General features: G+C 34.7%; 1 protein-coding gene across 7 annotated transcripts in view; it reads left to right on the forward strand.

The window, feature by feature from the left end:
• The window catches only part of UBR3 (ubiquitin protein ligase E3 component n-recognin 3), a 296,599-nt gene that overhangs the window by 114,496 nt on the left and 161,728 nt on the right, over positions 1-20,375 (forward strand). For all 7 annotated transcript variants that reach the window (XM_077154105.1, XM_077154106.1, XM_077154107.1 and 4 more), the window contains exons 18-19: positions 491-633; positions 5,844-5,940. In XM_077154105.1, coding sequence (XP_077010220.1) covers positions 491-633; positions 5,844-5,940 — 240 coding nt within the window. The remainder of the gene's footprint in view (positions 1-490; positions 634-5,843; positions 5,941-20,375) is intronic.

The raw sequence follows: 20,375 nt of genomic DNA on the forward strand, positions 1-20,375 counted from the left end.
TTAAGGGCAATGACCATTGTTTAAATGCTGAAAACTTTACTTCTTTACTTAAACTTGCCTAGCAGCTTTTTCTGTTTTCTTTTTAATTTGGGGATGAAATTTTGTGCTTTTAGGAAAAATAATCTTATAAAAATCTCAGTTTTAAGGAAAGGCATGGCTTTATTTGCAAAATGATGAAAATGTATAGAATTTATAAAGATTTTTTTTCTTATTTTCTGAAATTTCATGTATTAGTTTTGGGGTAAAATAACCCTGGAAACTATTTCAGCATACAACTATTCTAGACTTAAAATATAAGAAATAAAAATCTCACAATTAATTGAAAAGTCATAATCAAACTGTTTTATTATGTAGCCCTCTTGTGGCCAACTTTGTATATTACAGCCAATTACTGTATTTGACTATTTTAGCAAACAGAAAGTGGAGTGCCTTGGTTAGGTTATGAAGCTGGCTTTTAATCATTAATATATTTTTCTTGACATAAGCATTATATTCCAGAAAATCCCAATCCAAAAAGTGGCATTATTCCAGGCAGTTATAGCTTTGAATCAGTTTTATCAGCTGTAGCTGATTTTAAAGCTCCTGTTTTTGAACCTGGAGGTTCTATGCAACAAGGCATGTATACTCCCAAAGGTATGTTTATATAGGTAAATATTCTTTCAATTGTCAGTTTTCTGAAGGTCAATTCTTGTATGTACTGGAAGAAAATATATTGCTTCTTGTTTATTTTGTGTCAGTTTTCTTTTCTCAACTTTCTTATAAATGTATGTCTTTTAAATATTAACAGTTGCTTAGTTGGTTCCATTTATTTACAGATCTTTGGTTTTATTTCACAATAGGCTTCTCTTTATTTTCCAATTGTCATTCTTTATTAATGTTAATATCATGATGCCTTGTTTATTGCCCTAATATTATCTCATTCATATTTAGAAAAGAGCCTTTTCCCCTTATGTTTCAGGATTGGGAGAACATTTAGCAAAGCACACTCAGTATTAGGTCCAGCAATCAGCTTCTCTGCCTTTGCTTTTTTTTTTTTTTTAATTTTTTAAATTTTATTTTTTAAATACCAAAAAACGTAACAAATGCAAACATTCCTCTTTTGATCATTCCATTCTACATATATAATCAGTAATTCACAATATCATCACATAGTTGCATATTCATCATCGTGATAATTTTTTGGAACATTTGCATCTATTCAGAAAAAGAAATAAAATGAAACCAGAAAAAAAAATTTATACATACCATACCCCTTACCCCTCCCTTTCATTGATCACTAGCATCAAACTAAATTTATTTAAACATTTGTTCCCCCTATTATTTATTTTTATTCCATATGTTATACTCATCTGTTGACAAGGTAGATAAAAGGAACATCAGACACAAGGTTTTCACAATCACACAGTCGCACGCAACAGGCTTCTTAACTGAAAGGAACTTTCTATATAAACTATAATTCCTTTACGTAAGTGGATGGACCACAAATGAACCAGACATTATACAACAAAATATAAATTAAAAAAATATTTTGAATGTATCTGTTACTTAATTTGATTTGAAACAGTTGTATGTACATTTTTAACTTAAAACAGTTCAAATGAAAATCTGTAAAGAATGCTAATAGCACCTACCTATGTAAATAACCTGAAATCTTTTCCTTAGGTGATTAATTTATGAGGTTTTCTTGCAGAGTTCATAAATGCCTTGCTTGATAAGATCCAAATGTAGGTGATGTCTTGATTCACGGAGTTCTTTTTTGAAGGAAGTAGCAGTTACATGTTTAAAACAGTGTCAAAATGCAAAACTGATGCCCATTTTGAAGTTGTAAATGACATGTATGTTTTTGGCAAAACAGCAGATTAAGCCTTTTCATATTTGATTCTTCAGGGAGTTCACAAAGGTAGCAAGAAAAATCCAGGGTCTTGTTGGAATGTATTTCATTAAAGGGAAAGCACATATTTATTTATTATATAAAATAGTATATCCAAAATTTAGATGAGCTTGGAAGTGAAGTAGAGCTCTGGTGTCATGCAGTGCTTATTAAAGTATGATGTGAGGATTACCTTTGTCAGACTTAACTGTGGTCTTTATTAAAAGCACAAGTTTTATAAGCCTATGCCATATCCAAATCTAATCTCATCAAAATCACAGGGGTTGGAATCTGAGAATCTGCTTGTTTGATAAGCTCTGCAGAGATTGTCATGGCCAGTAAAATGTGAGACACTGATCAGAGCCAAGAACTTGGGTATTATATTCAAATACAATATTCATTTGTATTAGGTAATTGAGTGATATTGAGAAAATCAGTTTTTTATCTTTGAATTTGGCTTCTTACCTGTAAAATAAGAGAGTTGGATAGATGGTTTTATTTAAAGTGCTTGAACTATACCTTTTTTTTCGCTTAGATTCACTTAGGGACTAAGCCCTAAGTGAATCTTTTAGGCAAAATTCATAAAAGCAGATCTACTCTTGTTAAAGTGGGTGTGGGTAATGAACCTAGCATCTAGTCTCTTCTGCCAAACCTTACACTACAATGGTCCTTTTTATACCTCTGTGGAAATCCAGCTCCATGGAACACTATTTGAAGCCCTCTGGATTAATTAATTACTGATTAATTACCAAAGTTTTCTTTTGTTGCTAAGATTCTGCAATTTTGATAAAAGTATTGGCATTTTAATTATACAAATTAATAGAATTTAAAGTGCAGGATAATAATAATGATAATAGAAATAATAACAGAGGTTTTTGTGAAGGCCTGTCATAAGATGGTAAATTGTACCTACAGTAATTTTAGATGAATACTCTGTTATATGAAAATAGGGATAATAGTTAACAGTTTCGTATGCCAGAAGGTGGAAATTATAGTGAGTATAAGGAGAATCTTAAACTTCTTAGTATGTTTAAAAATATTAATAATCCCACTAATGAGAATGAGAGGGAAAAAAACGTAATGTAAGAAAGAGACACTCTTTTTTTAAAAATTTTTTAAATATCAAAAAACGAACAAATTTCTTATATGAAATTTAGAATATTCTAAGCAAACTCTTTGAGTCAGAAACCAGAATACAGGTTAACCAAGGGCTAGGTAGGGCTAGGGATTGGGGAAATAAAGCTTAGTTGATACAGAATTTCTGTAAGGGGGTGATGGGATAGTTTTGATAATGAATGATGATGATAGCTACACAACATTGTGAATGCAATCAACACCACTGAGTTGTATATCTGCATGTGGCTAAAGGGAGAAAATTTAGTTTGTACATACGTTACTAAAATAGAGAAACAAAACCAAAATGATATACAGGAAGGATTGAAACTCAACCCCACAAGGAAACACAGACTCAGTTTCAAAAGGCATATACCTGCTACAAATCTGGAATGCAAATTAGGTCGCAATTTTATATGCCACCCTTCAGCCATAAGACAGGCAAAATGGAAGAGGCCTTACCATCTGAGTGTTGGTACAGAGGTGGAATAAGTGCACTCTCATAGGCCATTGATAAGTGAAAATTAATACAACCACTATTTTGGAAATGTGTTCACATGATTGTAAAATTTGACATTTTTAATACTGAGTGTCCCCACATTTAAAAAAAAAAAAAAAACACCAAACAAACACAAACATTCCTATTTTGATCATTCCGTTCTACATATGCAGTCAGTAATTCACAATATCATCACATAGTTGCATATTTATCATCATGATCATTTCTTGGAACATTTACATCTATTCGGGAAAAGAAAACGAAAAGAGAAAAAAAATTTATACATGCCATACCCCTTACACCTCCCTTTTGTTGATCTCTCGCATTTCAAACTAAATTTATTTATTTGACATTTGTTCTCTCTATTATTTATTTTTATTCCATATGTTCTACTTGTCTGTTGACAAGGTAGATAAAAGGAGCATCAGACACAAGGTTTTCACAACCACACAGTCATACTGTGAAAGCTATATCATTATACAGTCATCTTCAAGAAACATGGCTGCTGGAACACAGCTCTACATTTTCAGGCAATTCCCTCCAGCCTCTCCATTACATCTTGAATAACAAGGTGATATCTACTTAACGTGTAAGAATAACCGCCAGGATAACCTCTTGACTCTGTTTGGAGCCTCTCAGCCATTGACACTTTTGTCTCATTTCACTCTTCCCCCTTTTGGTCAAGAAGGTTTTCTCAGTCCCTTGATGCTGAATCTCAGCTCATTTTAGGGGTTTTCTCAATCCCTTGATGCTGAGTCTCAGCTCATTCTGGGATTTCTATCCCACGTTACCAGGAAAGTCCACACCCCTGGGAGTCGTGTTCCATGTAGACAGGGGGAGTTTGGTGAGTTTGCTTGTTGTGTTGGCTGGAGAGAGAGGCCACATCTGAGCAACAAAAGAAGTTCTCTTGGGAGTGACTCTTAGGCCTGATTTTAAGTAGGCTTGACCTATCCATTGTGGGGTTAAGTTTCATATGAACAACCCCCAAGACTGGGGACTCAGTCTATAGATTTGGTTGTCCACACTGCTTGTGAGAATATCAAGAATTCAACTTGGGGAAGTTGAATTTTTCCCTGTTTTCACCATTCCCCGAAGGGGACTTTGCAAATACTTTTTTATTCACTGTTGAAATCACTCTGGTATTTATTGGGGCATCACTATGTACAAACCAACAAAATCTCCTGTCCTACTCAAGGTTCCATATACTTACAGTGTTCAATTAAACTGTCTACATAAGTTATATTAGGAAATACACTAGTCATAATATAAATTTTGTACCAAATAAACATTTTTTGCTTTAGTCTCTCATACATAAGTTGAAATTTTAAAATATTAATTACCATCTATTTTCAGCACCTGACAGTAATGACATTCCTTTGTTCTTCCTCATGCAAAAACATTTCTAAAATTTATACATTTAGTCACTATCATTATACACTCTGGGCATTTCTAGATTATACCGTCTCAGTCTTTATTGTCTCTCTTTGTAAAGAGACACTCTTGCACTCTTAAAGCAATGTTTTCTAAAGTTATTATTTTCAGGCCATTTTCTAGATTTTTTTTGCCACTTCTATATATTACCTCTACTCTTGCATATTTAGTACTTTCTTAAATGGATTCTTCTTTTTTTTAAATTGCTTCATCCTAAGCCTGATTATTAGTGAGATCGTGAATTTTATTTGAAACTTTCAGTTTTCTAATATGTATTAAAATAAACATGTAATTATTAGAATAAAAAGTTTTGTAAACTTAATGCTTAAAATATGTACCAACAATTGTACATATGCTACGTGTGGAATAGTGGTTACTAATTATGGAGAAGGTAAGGAGGCCAAAGAAACTGTAAAGCTTTATAAATAAAATATTTGTTAAGTGAGATACTAAAATAAAATAGCACAATATGAGGTCATAGATTTTCAATCTAGTTTTCCTGTTTTTATGTTTGAATACTTTAAAGGGTGTCAATGCATTGCATTTCTAACATTTTATTGGGGAGAAAAAACAATGAACTAAATTGTTTAAATGTAAAAGTGTTGTTACATTAAAAATTTTTGCTCATTAGTTCTCACTGAACTCAGGATGAAATTATTATTATTATTATTTTTTGCATGGGCAGGCACCGGGAATCAGTCCCGGGTTACCGGCATGGCAGGCAGGAATTCTGCCATTGAGCCACTGTTGCACCACCCGATGAAATAATTTTTGACTTAGAAAAGTAGTCATGACATCAAGCTTATTAATGCAAATATATAATCAAATTAAACTATTCTATTTTTTAAATTTAAAATGTAATATGACATTAGAAATTGACTTTATTCCTAAGAGGTCAGTGATCTGTTTCTACTTTCATTTGAATAATAGCTGAAGTCTGGGATCAGGAGTTTGACCCTGTTATGGTCATTCTTCGAACGGTGTACCGTAGAGACGTGCAGTCTGCAATGGACAGATATACAGCATTGTAAGTCATTCATATTGATTAGTATGATAGTGGAATAATTTGTATTTATGTTGAAAAAACTTCAGTGTTAACACATTTGATATGTTCTCAGTCTTTAGATTGGGAAATAGTTAAAATAGTTTAAAGTTAAAAAAAATAATTTGGCTGAGATTTATGTTCTCAAGATCTTGATCCAAAATTTGATGTTGATCTGATAAAAATAAATCCTATGAAGCATAATCGTTAGATCAAAAAGTACAAGCTTATTTAGTTGCGGTTTGACCAGTGGAGTTAAAAGCTTTGTTTTGTGGTGTTCTACTTTGTAACCAGTAGAGGAGGCACAAGTTAAAGTAATAATACTGTCTGACATCAGAAATGGTGCTGGGTGACTATGGAAAGTGTGATATTATTGCTCTACTCTTGACATCTGGGAAGAAGCCAAAGCTAAATGTGTTTTATTTGTAGTAATTAGTATGTTGGTTTAAAATATAGATTACTGCAGAAAAGAAAAGTTTTAAAGAATACCTTTTTAATGAAGAACTCAATTTTATGTTTTCTAGTTGTAGGTGCTTTGTTTTTTGACAATTTATTTTTCATGTATTAGTTTCACCTCTTTTTTTTTATTAATTAACGGAAAAAAAGAAATTAACCCAACATTTAGAAATCATACCATTCTACATATGCAATCAGTAATTCTTAACATCATCATATAGATGCATGATCATCGTTTCTTAGTACATTTGCATAGGCTTAGAAGAACTAGCAACACAACAGAAAAAGATATAGAATGTTAATATAGAGAAAAAAATAAAAGTAATAATAAAAGTAAAAAAAAAAAAACCTATACCTCAGATGCAGCTTCATTCAGTGTTTTAACATGATTGCTTTACAATTAGGTATTATTGTGCTGTCCATTTTTGAGTTTTTGTATCTAGTCCTGTTGCACAGTCTGTATCCCTTCAGCTCCAATTACCCATTATCTTACCCTGTTTCTAACTCCTGCTGGACTCTGTTACCAATGACATATTCCAAGTTTATTCTCGAATGTCGGTTCACATCAGTGGGACCATGCAGTATTTGTCCTTTAGTTTTTGGCTAGACTCACTCAGCATAATGTTCTCTAGGTCCATCCATGTTATTACATGCTTCATAAGTTTATCCTGTCTCAAAGCTGCATAATATTCCGTTGTATGTATATACCACAGTTTGTTTAGCCACTCTTCTGTTGGTGGACATTTTGGCTGTTTCCATCTCTTCGCAATTGTAAATAACACTGCTATAAACATTGGTGTGCAAATGTCCGTTTGTGTCTTTGCCCTTAAGTCCTTTGAGTAGATACCCAGCAATGGTATTGCTGGGTCGTATGGCAATTCTATATTCAGCTTTTTGAGGAACCGCCAAACTGCCTTCCACAGTGGTTGCACCATTTGACATTCCCACCAACGGTGGATAAGTGTGCCTCTTTCTCCGCATCCTCTCCAGCACTTGTCATTTTCTGTTTTGTTGATAATGGCCATTCTGGTGGGTGTGAGATGATATCTGATTGTGGTTTTGATTTGCATTTCTCTAATGGCCAGGGACATTGAGCATCTCTTCATGTGCCCTTTGGCCATTTGTATTTCCTCTTCTGGTAGGTGTCTGTTCAAGTCTTTTTCCCATTTTGTAATTGGGTTGGCTGTCTTTTTGTTGTTGAGTTGAACAATCTCTTTATAAATTCTGGATACTAGACCTTTATCTGATATGTCATTTCCAAATATTGTCTCCCATTGTGTAGGCTGTCTTTCTACTTTCTTGATGAAGTTCTTTGATGCACAAAAGTGTTTAATTTTGAGGAGCTCCCATTTATTTATTTCCTTCTTCAGTGCTCTTGCTTTAAGTTTAAGGTCCATAAAACCGCCTCCAATTGTAAGTTTCATAAGATATCTCCCTACATTTTCCTCTAACTGTTTTATGGTCTTAGACCTAATGTTTAGATCTTTGATCCATTTTGAGTTAACTTTTGTATAGGGTGTGAGACATGGGTCTTCTTTCATTCTTTTGCATATGGATATCCAGTTCTCTAGGCACCATTTATTGAAGAGACTGTTCTGTCCCAGGTGAGTTGGCTTGACTGCCTTATCAAAGATCAAATGTCCATAGATGAGAAGGTCTATATCTGAGCACTCTATTCGATTCCATTGGTCGATATATCTATCTTTATGCCAATACCATGCTGTTTTGACCACTGTGGCTTCATAATATGCCTTAAAGCCAGGCAGCGTGAGACCTCCAGCTTCGTTTTTTTTCCTCAAGATGTTTTTAGCAATTCAAGATGTTTTTAGCACCCTGCCCTTCCAGATAAATTTGCTTATTGGTTTTTGTATTTCTGAAAAATAAGTTGTTGGGATTTTGATTGGTGTTACATTGAATCTGTAAATCAATTTAGGTAGGATTGACATCTTAACTATATTTAGTCTTCCAATCCATGAACACGGTATGCCCTTCCATCTATTTAGGTCTTCTGTGATTTCTTTTAACAATTTTTTGTCATTTTCTTTATATAGGTTTTTTGTCTCTTTAGTTAAATTTATTCCTAGGTATTTTATTCTTTTAGTTGCAATTGTAAATGGGATTCGTTTCTTGATTTCCCCCTCAGCTTGTTCATTACTAGTGTATAGAAATGCTACAGATTTTTGAATGTTGATCTTGTAACCTGCTACTTTGCTGTACTCATTTATTAGCTCTAATAGTTTTGTTGTGGATTTTTCCAGGTTTTCGACGTATAGTATCGTATCGTCTGCAAACAGTGACAGTTTTACTTCTTCCTTTCCAATTTTGATGCCTTGTATTTCTTTTTCTTGTCTAATTGCTCTGGCTAGAACCTCCAACACAATGTTGAATAATAGTGGTGATAGTGGACATCCTTGTCTTGTTCCTGATCTTAGGGGGAAAGTTTTCAATTTTTCCCCATTGAGGATGATATTAGCTGTGGGTTTTTCATATATTCCCTCTATCATTTTAAAGAAGTTCCCTTGTATTCCCATCTTTTGAAATGTTTTCAACAGGAAAGGATGTTGAATCTTGTCAAATGCCTTCTCTGCATCAATTGAGATGATCATGTGATTTTTCTGCTTTGATTTGTTGATATGGTGTATTACATTAATTGATTTTCTTATGTTGAACCATCCTTGCATACCTGGGATGAATCCTACTTGGTCATGATGTATAATTCTTTTAATGTGTTGTTGGATACGATTTGCTAGAATTTTATTGAGGATTTTTGCATCTATATTCATTAGAGAGATTGGCCTGTAGTTTTCTTTTTTTGTAATATCTTTGCCTGGTTTTGGTATGAGGGTGATGTTGGCTTCATAGAATGAATTAGGTAGTTTTCCCTCCACTTCGATTAATTTGAAGAGTTTGAGGAGAGTTGGTACTAATTCTTTCTGGAATGTTTGATAGAATTCACATGTGAAGCCGTCTGGTCCTGGACTTTTCTTTTTAGGAAGCTTTTGAATGGCTGATTCAATTTCTTTACTTGTGATTGGTTTGTTGAGGTCATCTATGTCTTCTTGAGTCAAAGATGGTTATTCCTGTCTTTCCAGAAACCCGTCCATTTCATGTAAATTGTTGTATTTATTAGCGTAAAGCTGTTCATAGTATCCTGTTATTACCTCCTTTATTTCTGTGAGGTCAGTAGTTATGTCTCCTCTTCCATTTCTGATCTTATTTATTTGCATCCTCTCTCTTCTTCTTTTTGTCAATCTTGATAAGGGCCCATCAATCTTATTGATTTTTTCATAGAACCAACTTCTGGTCTTATTGATTTTCTCTATTGTTTTCATGTTTTCAATTTCATTTATTTCTGCTCTAATCTTTGTTATTTCTTTCCTTTTGCTTGCTTTGGGATTAGTTTGCTGTTCTTTCTCCAGTTCTTCCAAGTGGACAGTTAATTCCCTGCATTTTTGCCTTTTCTTCTTTTCTGATATAGGCATTTAGGGCAATAAATTTCCCTCTTAGCACTGCCTTTGCTGCGTCCCGTAAGTTTTGATATGTTGTGTTTTCGTTTTCATTCGCCTCGAGGTATTTACTAATTTCTCTTGCAATTTCTTCTTTGACCCACTTGTTGTTTAAGAGTGTGTTGTTGAGCCTTCACCTATTTGTGAATTTTCTGGCAGTCTGCCTATTATTGATTTCCAACTTCATTCCTTTATGATCCGAGAAAGTGTTGTGTATGATTTCAATCTTTTTCAATTTGTTAAGACTTGCTTTGTGACCCAGCATATGGTCTATCTTTGAGAATGATCCATGAGCACTTGAGAAAAAGGTGTATCCTGCTGTTGTGGGATGTAATGTCCTATAAATGTTTGTTAAGTCTAGCTCATTTATAGTAATATTCAGATTCTCTATTTCTTTATTGATCCTCTGTCGAGATGTTCTGTCCATTGATGAGAGTGGTGAATTGAAGTCTCCAACTATTGTGGTAGATGTGTCTGTTTCCCTTTTCAGTGTTTGCAGTGTATTCCTCACGTATTTTGGGGAATTCTGGTTCGGTGCGTAAATATTTATGGTTGTTATATCTTCTTGTTTAACTGTTCCTTTTCTTAGTATATAGTGTCCTTCTTTGTCTCTTTTAACTGTTTTACATTTGAAGTCTAACTTGTTGAATATTAGTATAGCCACTCCTGCTATTTTCTGGTTGATATTTGCATGAAATATCTTTTCCCAACCTTTCACTTTCAACCTGAGTTTATCTTTGGGTCTAAGATGTGTTTCCTGTAGACAGCATATAGAAGGATCCTGTTTTTTAATCCATTCTGCCATTCTGTGTCTTTTGATTGCGGAATTCAGTCCATTAACATTTAATGTTATTACTGTTTGGATATTTTCCTCTACCATTTTGCCTTTTGTATTATATATATCATATCTGACTTTCCTTCTTTCTACACTCTTCTCCATACCTCTCTCTTCTGTCTTTTCGGTTCTGACTCTAGTGCTCCCTTTAGTATTTCTTGCAGAGCTGGTCTCTTGGTCACAAATTCTCTCAGTGACTTTTTGTCTGAGAATGTTTTAATTTCTCCCTCATTTTTGAAGGACAATTTTGCTGGATATAGGAGTCTTGGTTGGCAGTTTTTCTCTTATAGTAATTTAAATATATCATCCCACTGTCTTCTAGTCTCCATGGTTTCTGCTGAGAAATCTACACATAGTCTTATTGGGTTTCCCTTGTATGTGATGGATTGTTTTTCTCTTGCTGCTTTCAGGATCCTCTCTTTTTCTTTGACCTCTGACATTCTAACTAGTAAGTGTCTTGGAGAACGCCTATTTGGGTCTAATCTCTTTGGGGTGCGCTGCACTTCTTGGATCTGTAATTTTAGGTCTTTCATAAGAGTTGGGAAATTTTCAGTGAAAATTTCTTCCATTAGTTTTTCTCCTTCTTTTCCCTTCTCTTCTCCTTCTGGGACACCCACAACACGTATATTTGTGCGCTTCATATTGTCCTTGAGTTCCCTGATACCCTGTTCAAATTTTTCCATTCTTTTCCCGATAGTTTCTGTTTGTTTTTGGAATTCAGATGTTCCATCCTCCAAATCACTAATTCTATCTTCTGTCTCTTTGAATCTATCATTGTAGGTATCCATTGTTTTTTCTATCTTTTCTACTTTGTCCTTCACTTCCATAAGTTCTGTGATATGTTTTTTCAGTTTTTCTATTTCTTCTTTATGTTCAGCCCATGTCTTCTTCATGTCCTCCCTCAATTTATCGATTTCATTTTTGAAGAGGTTTTCCATTTCTGTTCCTATATTCAGCATTAGTTGTCTCAGCTCCTGTATCTCATTTGAACTATTGGTTTGTTCCTTTGACTGGGCCATATTTTCAATTATTTGAGCGTGATCCGTTATCTTCTGTTGGCGTCTGCGCATTTAGACAGATTTCCCTGGGTATTCGATCCAAAAGTTTGGAAGATTTTTCTGTGAAATCTCTGGGTTCTGTTTTTCTTAACCTGCCCAGTAGGTGGCGCTCGTGGCACACATTTGTCCGCTTGTCCCACCAGTAAAAGGTGCTGTGGGTCCTTTAACTTTGGAAAACTCTCGCCGTCCGGGAGGTTCGCTAGCCGAAGCGACTTGGAAGAGTGTGAGCCGGCCCGGGGTCTGAACGCGGGGAGGGTTGCTTGCCGCCGCAGCCCGGGAAAGCGTCCGTCCGAATTTCCTAGTCGGCCCGGGGCAACAAGCGTGGCGGGAGGGCGCCAGCGTCAGCGGCCCGCCCGGGAGAGTGCACCTTCCCGGGGAGTCACGGGTCTGGAAGGGGCCTCCCCTACCCGTCACTGTTCTCCGCGGCCTGGGGATTTCCGTTCCAATTCTCTCAGTTGGTCCGGGGGGCCGCGTGTGGTGTGGGCTCCAGCTGCCGCGGTTTCAAGGGACCGTCTCTCCAATTCTCCCAGTCGGCCCGGGAAGGGGGAAGGGAGTGACTCCAGCCGCTTACCGCCCCGCCCGGTGAAGCCTGCGCCTCTCGGCGATCTCACCAGAGTAGGTTCTCTCAGCCAGCCAGCCGTTCCAGGATGGGGTACGCTGTCTTTTTTATCTCTGTTGTGGCTTTGGGAGCTGTTCTGTATCATTTCTACTCCCCTAGTAGCTGTCCTGGAGAAGAAACTAAGATCCGCGCGTCTTACTAAGCCGCCATCTTCTCCCGAGTCTAGTATTTTTGTCTCTATCTTATTTACATCTTCAGTGTAGCTCAATGCTGGTACATAGTAGGTATTCAGAATAGATTTCTTGAATGAATAAGTGAGCAATTAATGTTGAAAAATTGAAATAGAAAATTTAGGTGGGAGGAAGCATGGAAAACCTAATGTAGGCTTCATAAATACTGTTATTCTAAGTGATTTTGCCTTTTTTTCCCTGAAGAGTGGATGGAGTTAGTAATTTTGAGTATATAGTAATTGAAAATAGTTTTTGAAAATTTAGACATATAGAAAACAATAAAACAGACATCTGTGGTACCACATAATCATTAAGTACATATTAACACTTTAAATAGCAGTTTTTTGTAAAGTAAGTAAAATGTCAGTAACATAGCTAAAAAATTACTGTCCATTTTCTTTTTCCTTCTTCTCCAGATATAATCACTATTCTAAAGTTTACATGTATCATTTCCATGTATGTTTTTGTACTTTTTTATTTATGTTTTTGTACTTTTAATAAATGCACATATTCATAATAAATATATACTGTAGTTTTTCTCATTTAAAGTTTATATAAATGATACCATAGTGTGTCTTTTGCAACTTGCCTTTTCATAAAGTCGTAATAATGTCATTACATGCAGATATTTATTTAAGCTGCTGCCTGTTTAATTATAGTTTATTCCCCTATCATTGGGAATATTTCCAGATTATTTCCACTTCTTTGATGCTGCATACAATTCTGTAAGATTTTCTAGTATATGCCTGGTGTATATCTTTATAGAGTTTCTCAAAGGCTGACACCTAAAGTAATTTTTTGCATGTGGACATCTTCAACTATATTCCCAATTATTATATTGTCTCCCAAGTTTATATTAATCTGTACATTCACCAACAGAGTATATTCCTGTTTTCGCACATTCTCATCAATATTTATTTTATGTGAGACTTTAATTTCTGTCAATCCAAAAACATTTATTAAAGTTTAATTTTTAAATGTATTAAACATACAGGAGAATGTATCAAGTATATATATATAGTCTAAAGAATAATAATAAAATGAACACCCATGTTCCGCTTCTCTGGTTAAGAAATAGAAAATGTAAATGCAAATACGTACCTTAGAAACATCCTGCATGATTCTCTCTTTTTCTCTACATTTCCTTATTTTCTGTCCTGAATTTTGTATTTATCATATTCTTGTTTTTCTTATAGTTTTACCATCTCATTTTTATATCCATTAAAAAATAGTTATAAAAAATTGAGTAGCAAGAACAAACCTTGCTACATAGAGAAAAGAGGTATTGGAGAAGATAAGCTGAACATTTTTCTGCATTATAAGTTTGCTTCAGCTTCTATAAAGATTTATTAACACTCCTTCTGGGGAAGCTAGTGAACAACGTCATGAATGATTCCCGGGATACAGGGCTCACCACTTGGGGCAATGATAGCTCAGTAGTATGGATCAGGATCTGGATATCAGGCAAAAGTATAGTCTTGTAAAATGGTCTGTCTGTATTTTCTGCCTATAAATTCAATATTTCTTCCCTCAGACTAGATAATTTCTGTTGACCTAATGCCTAATTCACTGACTCTTTCTTCTATTTGCTCAAATCAGTCTGCTATGTGAATTTTTCACTTCAGCTATTGTACTTTTAAACTGCAGAATGTTTGATTTTTTTCTTGCAATTAAAAAAAATGTCTCTTGATATTTTCTGTTTGTTAAGTTCTTTGAACATGTTTATAATAGCTGACTTAAAGTCTTTGTCTCCTAAGTTCAGCATCTGGGCCTACCCAGAGACAATTTCTATTGCCTGTTATTTTCTTGATTTGTTTTCCTTTCATTATTGGCCCCATTGACACTGAAACATGTGAAGCTCAACCTTTTAGTTTCGGGCTAACTTCTTAGAATAGAAATAGGTTAACTAAGATAGTGTAGTATTATATATATATACTGACATATATATATATGTCAGTGGAACAGAACAAAACATCCAGAAGTAGATCCATACAAACACGAGCAACTAACATTTCTTTTTTTTCTCTCTGCAGTATAATTATACAGTTATTATCAAAGATCAGAGATACTGGATTACAGTTCAACAACTTCAGATATTGCCTTCTGGCTATTCTAAAACACTAGATGCTATAAAGAAATATCTATGTAATAAGTCAGTAGTCACAGTCATTTGTTATATCCTAATTTCTCAGTCATACCCCCCCTTCTCATTTGATCATTTTCTCAGTTTTCAGCAATATCTGGGCAATGACCATTTTAACTTCTTTGTGTTGGAAATGGTTGTTGACTTTATGGGGTAAAGGAATGAAATGGTTGATGTTCTTGGGGAAACTGGTACCTCTGGGTTTCAGGGCTGGTCTGGCATAGGATCAATCTGGAGGCCTTAAGTTTCTGAAAAAATAAACTTACTAAGAAAACTCCAGAGACTTAGAGCCTATGGCACTCCCTGGGGTTTTCAAGAATAGTTTTGGTTGGGGCTTGGCATACTGTGGTAATCTGCAGTATCTGGCTAAAGTTTGAAGAGTAACCTCCAGAATGACCTCTCAACTTATTTGAAATCTCTTAGCCATAATAGTGTCTTTGGATCTTCCTTTTTTGGTCTTATCAGATTCTGTCAGAGAAGTATCTTTAAATACTGATCAGAGGGTAATGTTCTGGCTGCCATTTTCTGTGAGCTGAATGGTAGAAGAGGGCTAGGGGTTCTTAATTAAATATGCATATGATAACTTTATTCCCCATCCTCAAAGTATTAGCTGTGCTTGGTGTTTTACCCTCTCCAGAGAAGAAACTTCCAGCCAGAAATCTGATAGATTGGAAACACTGGTGGTTTTCTTACAATCCTTATTTTAGCCCCCTACTTCCTCACCTCCAGTTGTTTAGGTACCATGTGCTGCCATCTTCTGAAGCTTTTATGAGGATTTGGCAGTGTAATTTGAATTGATTCTCAGTTTTCTGCATTGCCTTCTTCAGATTTGATTTTTGTGGGTCTACTAAATGATTAGCTGCATGTCCATTTGCTTTTCAGTTACCAAAATTGTTTTGTTTTTTCTTTGATTCTCCCCATCTTTGTGATTTTCATCTTTAAAGAAATACCATTTCTGTAGTTTTATTGGCACTTTGGGTAGAATAAATGAAATGTGTATGTTCACCCTGTTATTTTAACTAGAAATCCTGAGTGCATAACTCACAATAATTTGCATATTCTGGATTACTAGTGAGAGTTAGCCTCTTTTTGATATCTTATTTTCCCTTCATTTTCTTCCTGTTGGAGACTTTGGATTTTTCTAGTGGAAATCTAGTTTCCACTAGATTTTCTATAGTTTTCACCTGTACCATTTCTGACTTGGGCCAGTTCAGACTACTCCCGGAAGGTCACCATATTGGTGCTGAACTTAGTGGGGGACATCTGATCAGCATCACATTGCAACCCAGAACTTCTGGGCTCAAGCAGTCTCCTGTTCCAGCCTCCTGAGCAACTGGGACTATTGGAGCATGCCACCATGCCTGGCTAGATTGTCTAAAGTTTTACTCTTTATATTTAGTGGTTAATCTACCTGGAATTTTTATTTATAGAATGAAGTAGTGATTCATTTTTTTCCCCCTGAACCAAAACTAATTGCCTCAGAACCATCTATTGGATAATCCATTCTTTTTTTCTACTGATTATGTGGAAAATAATATATATATATATATGTACATACATATATATACTAATTATGTAATATATCTACATTATGAGATGAGAAATGTCTATTTCTTGTCTCTTCATTCTGTAAAGTATTGTCATAAATATTGTAGATTTATAACTTTTAATATCTAATTTGATGAGTCCCTTTCTTTTCTTCTTCTTTTCCTTCATCTCTTCCCCTCTCTTTTCCTCTTCTTATACCATGCTATTCTACTTTTTTTTTGCATGGGCAGGCACTGGGAATTGAACCTGGGTCTCTGGCATGGCAGGTGAGAACTCTGCCTGCTGAGCTACCATGGCCCACCCCATACTATTCTATTTCTAGTAGTTATTTATACTTGGTCCTTTGCCTAGAATTTTGCAAATTTAACAACAACAAAACGTGTTTGATTTTGGTTGAAATTGTACCACATGCATGATTTTGATTGGAATTGTACTGAATTCAGATTGGAATTGTTGCCATCCATGAACATGGTATACATCCTCATTTATTGAGGTATTTATTTAATTTCTTTCAATAAGATTAAAATTTTTTTTCTTAAAGGTTTTGCATATCTATTTGGTTAGATTTATTTGAAGTATAATTTTTGTAGGTATTGTATATGGTATCTTTCTTAAATTACAGATTTTGTTTGTTACTAATGATTAGGAAACAGTTGATTTTTGTTATTCATCTTTGGTCTTTTCACTTTCTTGATAGTGTTCTTTGAAGCACAGAAACTTTTAATTTTAATGAAGTCTAATTTATCTATTTTTAATTTTGTTGCTTTTGTTTTCATGTAATATCTTAAGAAGCCTTTGCTTAATCCAAGGTCACAAAGATTTAGACAATTTTCTTTTCCAAACTGGTAATGGATTTTTAAAAATTTTTATTGACAAAGAAAACAACATACGAACAGAAGCATTCTTAACATACGAACATTCCATACTTGGTGTATAACCAGTGGCTCACGACATCATCACGTAGTTGTATATTCATCACCGTGATCATTTTCTAGAACATTTGCATCACTCCAGAAAAAGAAAAAAGAAAAAATACATACTATATGCCTTACCCCTCCCTCTCATTGACTACTAGTATTTCCATCTACTCAATATGTTTTAACCTTTGTTCCCCCTATTTTTTTCCTATACCTGTTACTACTCCCCTTCATTGATCACTAGTATTTCAGTCTACTCAATTTATTTTAACATTTATTCCCCCATTACTTATTTATTTATTTATTTATTTATTTATTTTTTTTTTCAGAATCATAACTTTATTTTATTCCAGGAGAATAATTCTCTTTTTTTTTTTTTTTTTTTTTTTTTTTACAATCAGTAATTCTTAATAACATCACATAGTTGCATATTCATCATTTCTTAGTACATTTGCATCGATTTAGAAAAAGAAATAAAAAGACAACAGAATAAGAATTAAAACAATAATAGAAAGAAAAAAAAAAACAAAAAACCTATACCTCACATGCAGCTTCATTCAGTGTTTTAACATAATTGCATTACAATTGGGTAGTATTGTGCTGTCCATTTCTGAGTTTTTATATCCAGTCCCGTTGTACAGTCTGTATCCCTTCATCTCCAATTATCCCTTCTCTTTTTTTTTTTTTTTTTTAATTAACGGAAAAAAAGAAATTAACCCAACATTTAGAGATCATACCATTCTACACATGCAATCATGAATTCTTAACATCATCACATAGATGCATGATCATCATTTCTTAGTACATTTGCATTGGTTTAGAAGAACTAGCAACATAACCGAAAAAGATATAGAATGTTAATATAGAGAAAAAAATAAAAGTAATAATAGTAAAATCAAAACAAAACAACACAAAACAAAACAAAAACCTATAGCTCAGATGCAGCTTCATTCAGTGTTTTAACATGATTACTTTACAATTAGGTATTATTGTGCTGTCCATTTTTGAGTTTTTGTATCTAGTCCTGTTGCACAGTCTGTATCCCTTCAGCTTCAATTACCCATTGTCTTACCCTGTTTCTAACTCCTGCTGAACTCTGTTACCAATGACATATTTCAAGTTTATTCTCGAATGTCCGTTCACATCAGTGGGACCATACAGTATTTGTCCTTTAGTTTTTGGCTGGATTCACTCAGCATAATATTCTCTAGGTCCATCCATGTTATTACATGGTTCATAAGTTTATCTTGTCTTAAAGCTGCATAATATTCCATCGTATGTATATACCACAGTTTGTTTAGCCACTCTTCTGTTGATGGAGATTTTGGCTGTTTCCATCTCTTTGCAATTGTAAATAATGCTGCTATAAACATTGGTGTGCAAATGTCCGTTTGTGTCTTTGCCCTTAAGTCCTTTGAGTAGATACCTAGCAATGGTATTGCTGGGTCGTATGGCAATTCTATATTCAGCTTTTTGAGGAACCGCCAAACTGCCTTCCACAGTGGTTGCACCCTTTGACATTCCCACCAACAGTGGATAAGTGTGCCTCTTTCTCCGCATCCTCTCCAGCACTTGTCATTTTCTGTTTTGTTGATAATGGCCATTCTGGTGGGTGTGAGATGATATCTCATTGTGGTTTTGATTTGCATTTCTCTGATGGCCAGGGACATTGAGCATCTCTTCATGTGCCTCTTGGCCATCCGTATTTCCTCTTCTGGTAGGTGTCTGTTCAAGTCTTTTTCCCATTTTGTAATTGGGTTGGCTGTCTTTTTGTTGTTGAGATGAACAATCTCTTTATAAATTCTGGATACTAGACCTTTATCTGATATATCATTTCCAAATATTGTCTCCCATTGTGAAGGCTGTCTTTCTACTTTCTTGATGAAGTTCTTTGATGCACAAAAGTGTTTAATTTTGAGGAGTTCCCATCTATTTATTTCCTTCTTCAGTGCTCTTGCTTTAGGTTTAAGGTCCATAAAACCGCCTCCAGTTGTAAGATCCATAAGATATCTCCCTACATTTTCCTCTAACTGTTTTATGGTCTTAGACCTAATGTTTAGATCTTTGATCCATTTTGAGTTAACTTTTGTATAGGGTGTGAGACATGGGTCTTCTTTCATTCTTTTGCATATGGATATCCAGTTCTCTAGGCACCATTTATTGAAGAGACTGTTCTGTCCCAGGTGAGTTGGCTTGACTGCCTTATCAAAGATCAAATGTCCATAGATGAGAGGGTCTATATCTGAGCACTCTATTCGATTCCATTGGTCGATATATCTATCTTTATGCCAATACCATGCTGTTTTGACCACTGTGGCTTCATAATATGCCTTAAAGTCAGGCAGCGCGAGACCTCCAGCTTCGTTTTTTTTCCTCAAGATGTTTTTAGCAATTCGGGGCATCCTGCCCTTCCAGATAAATTTGCTTATTGGTTTTTCTATTTCTGAAAAATAAGTTGTTGGGATTTTGATTGGTATTGCATTGAATCTGTAAATCAATTTAGGTAGGATTGACATCTTAACTATATTTAGTCTTCCAATCCATGAACACGGTATGCCCTTCCATCTATTTAGGTCTTCTGTGATTTCTTTTAGCAGTTTTTTGTAGTTTTCTTTATATAGGTTTTTTGTCTCTTTAGTTAAATTTATTCCTAGGTATTTTATTCTTTTAGTTGCAATTGTGAATGGGATTCGTTTCTTGATTTCCCCCTCAGCTTGTTCCTTACTAGTGTATAGAAATGCTACAGATTTTTGAATGTTGATCTTGTAACCTGCTACTTTGCTGTACTCATTTATTAGCTCTAGTAGTTTTGTTGTGGATTTTTCCGGGTTTTCGACGTATAGTATCATATCGTCTGCAAACAGTGATAGTTTTACTTCTTCCTTTCCAATTTTGATGCCTTGTATTTCTTTTTCTTGTCTAATTGCTCTGGCTAGAACCTCCAACACAATGTTGAATAATAGTGGTGATAGTGGACATCCTTGTCTTGTTCCTGATCTTAGGGGGAAAGTTTTCAATTTTTCCCCATTGAGGATGATATTAGCTGTGGGTTTTTCATATATTCCCTCTATCATTTTAAGGAAGTTCCCTTGTATTCCTATCTTTTGAAGTGTTTTCAACAGGAAAGGATGTTGAATCTTGTCGAATGCCTTCTCTGCATCAATTGAG

The sequence above is a fragment of the Tamandua tetradactyla genome, chromosome 3 (assembly GCF_023851605.1).
Source record: "Tamandua tetradactyla isolate mTamTet1 chromosome 3, mTamTet1.pri, whole genome shotgun sequence".
NCBI lineage: Eukaryota > Metazoa > Chordata > Mammalia > Pilosa > Myrmecophagidae > Tamandua > Tamandua tetradactyla.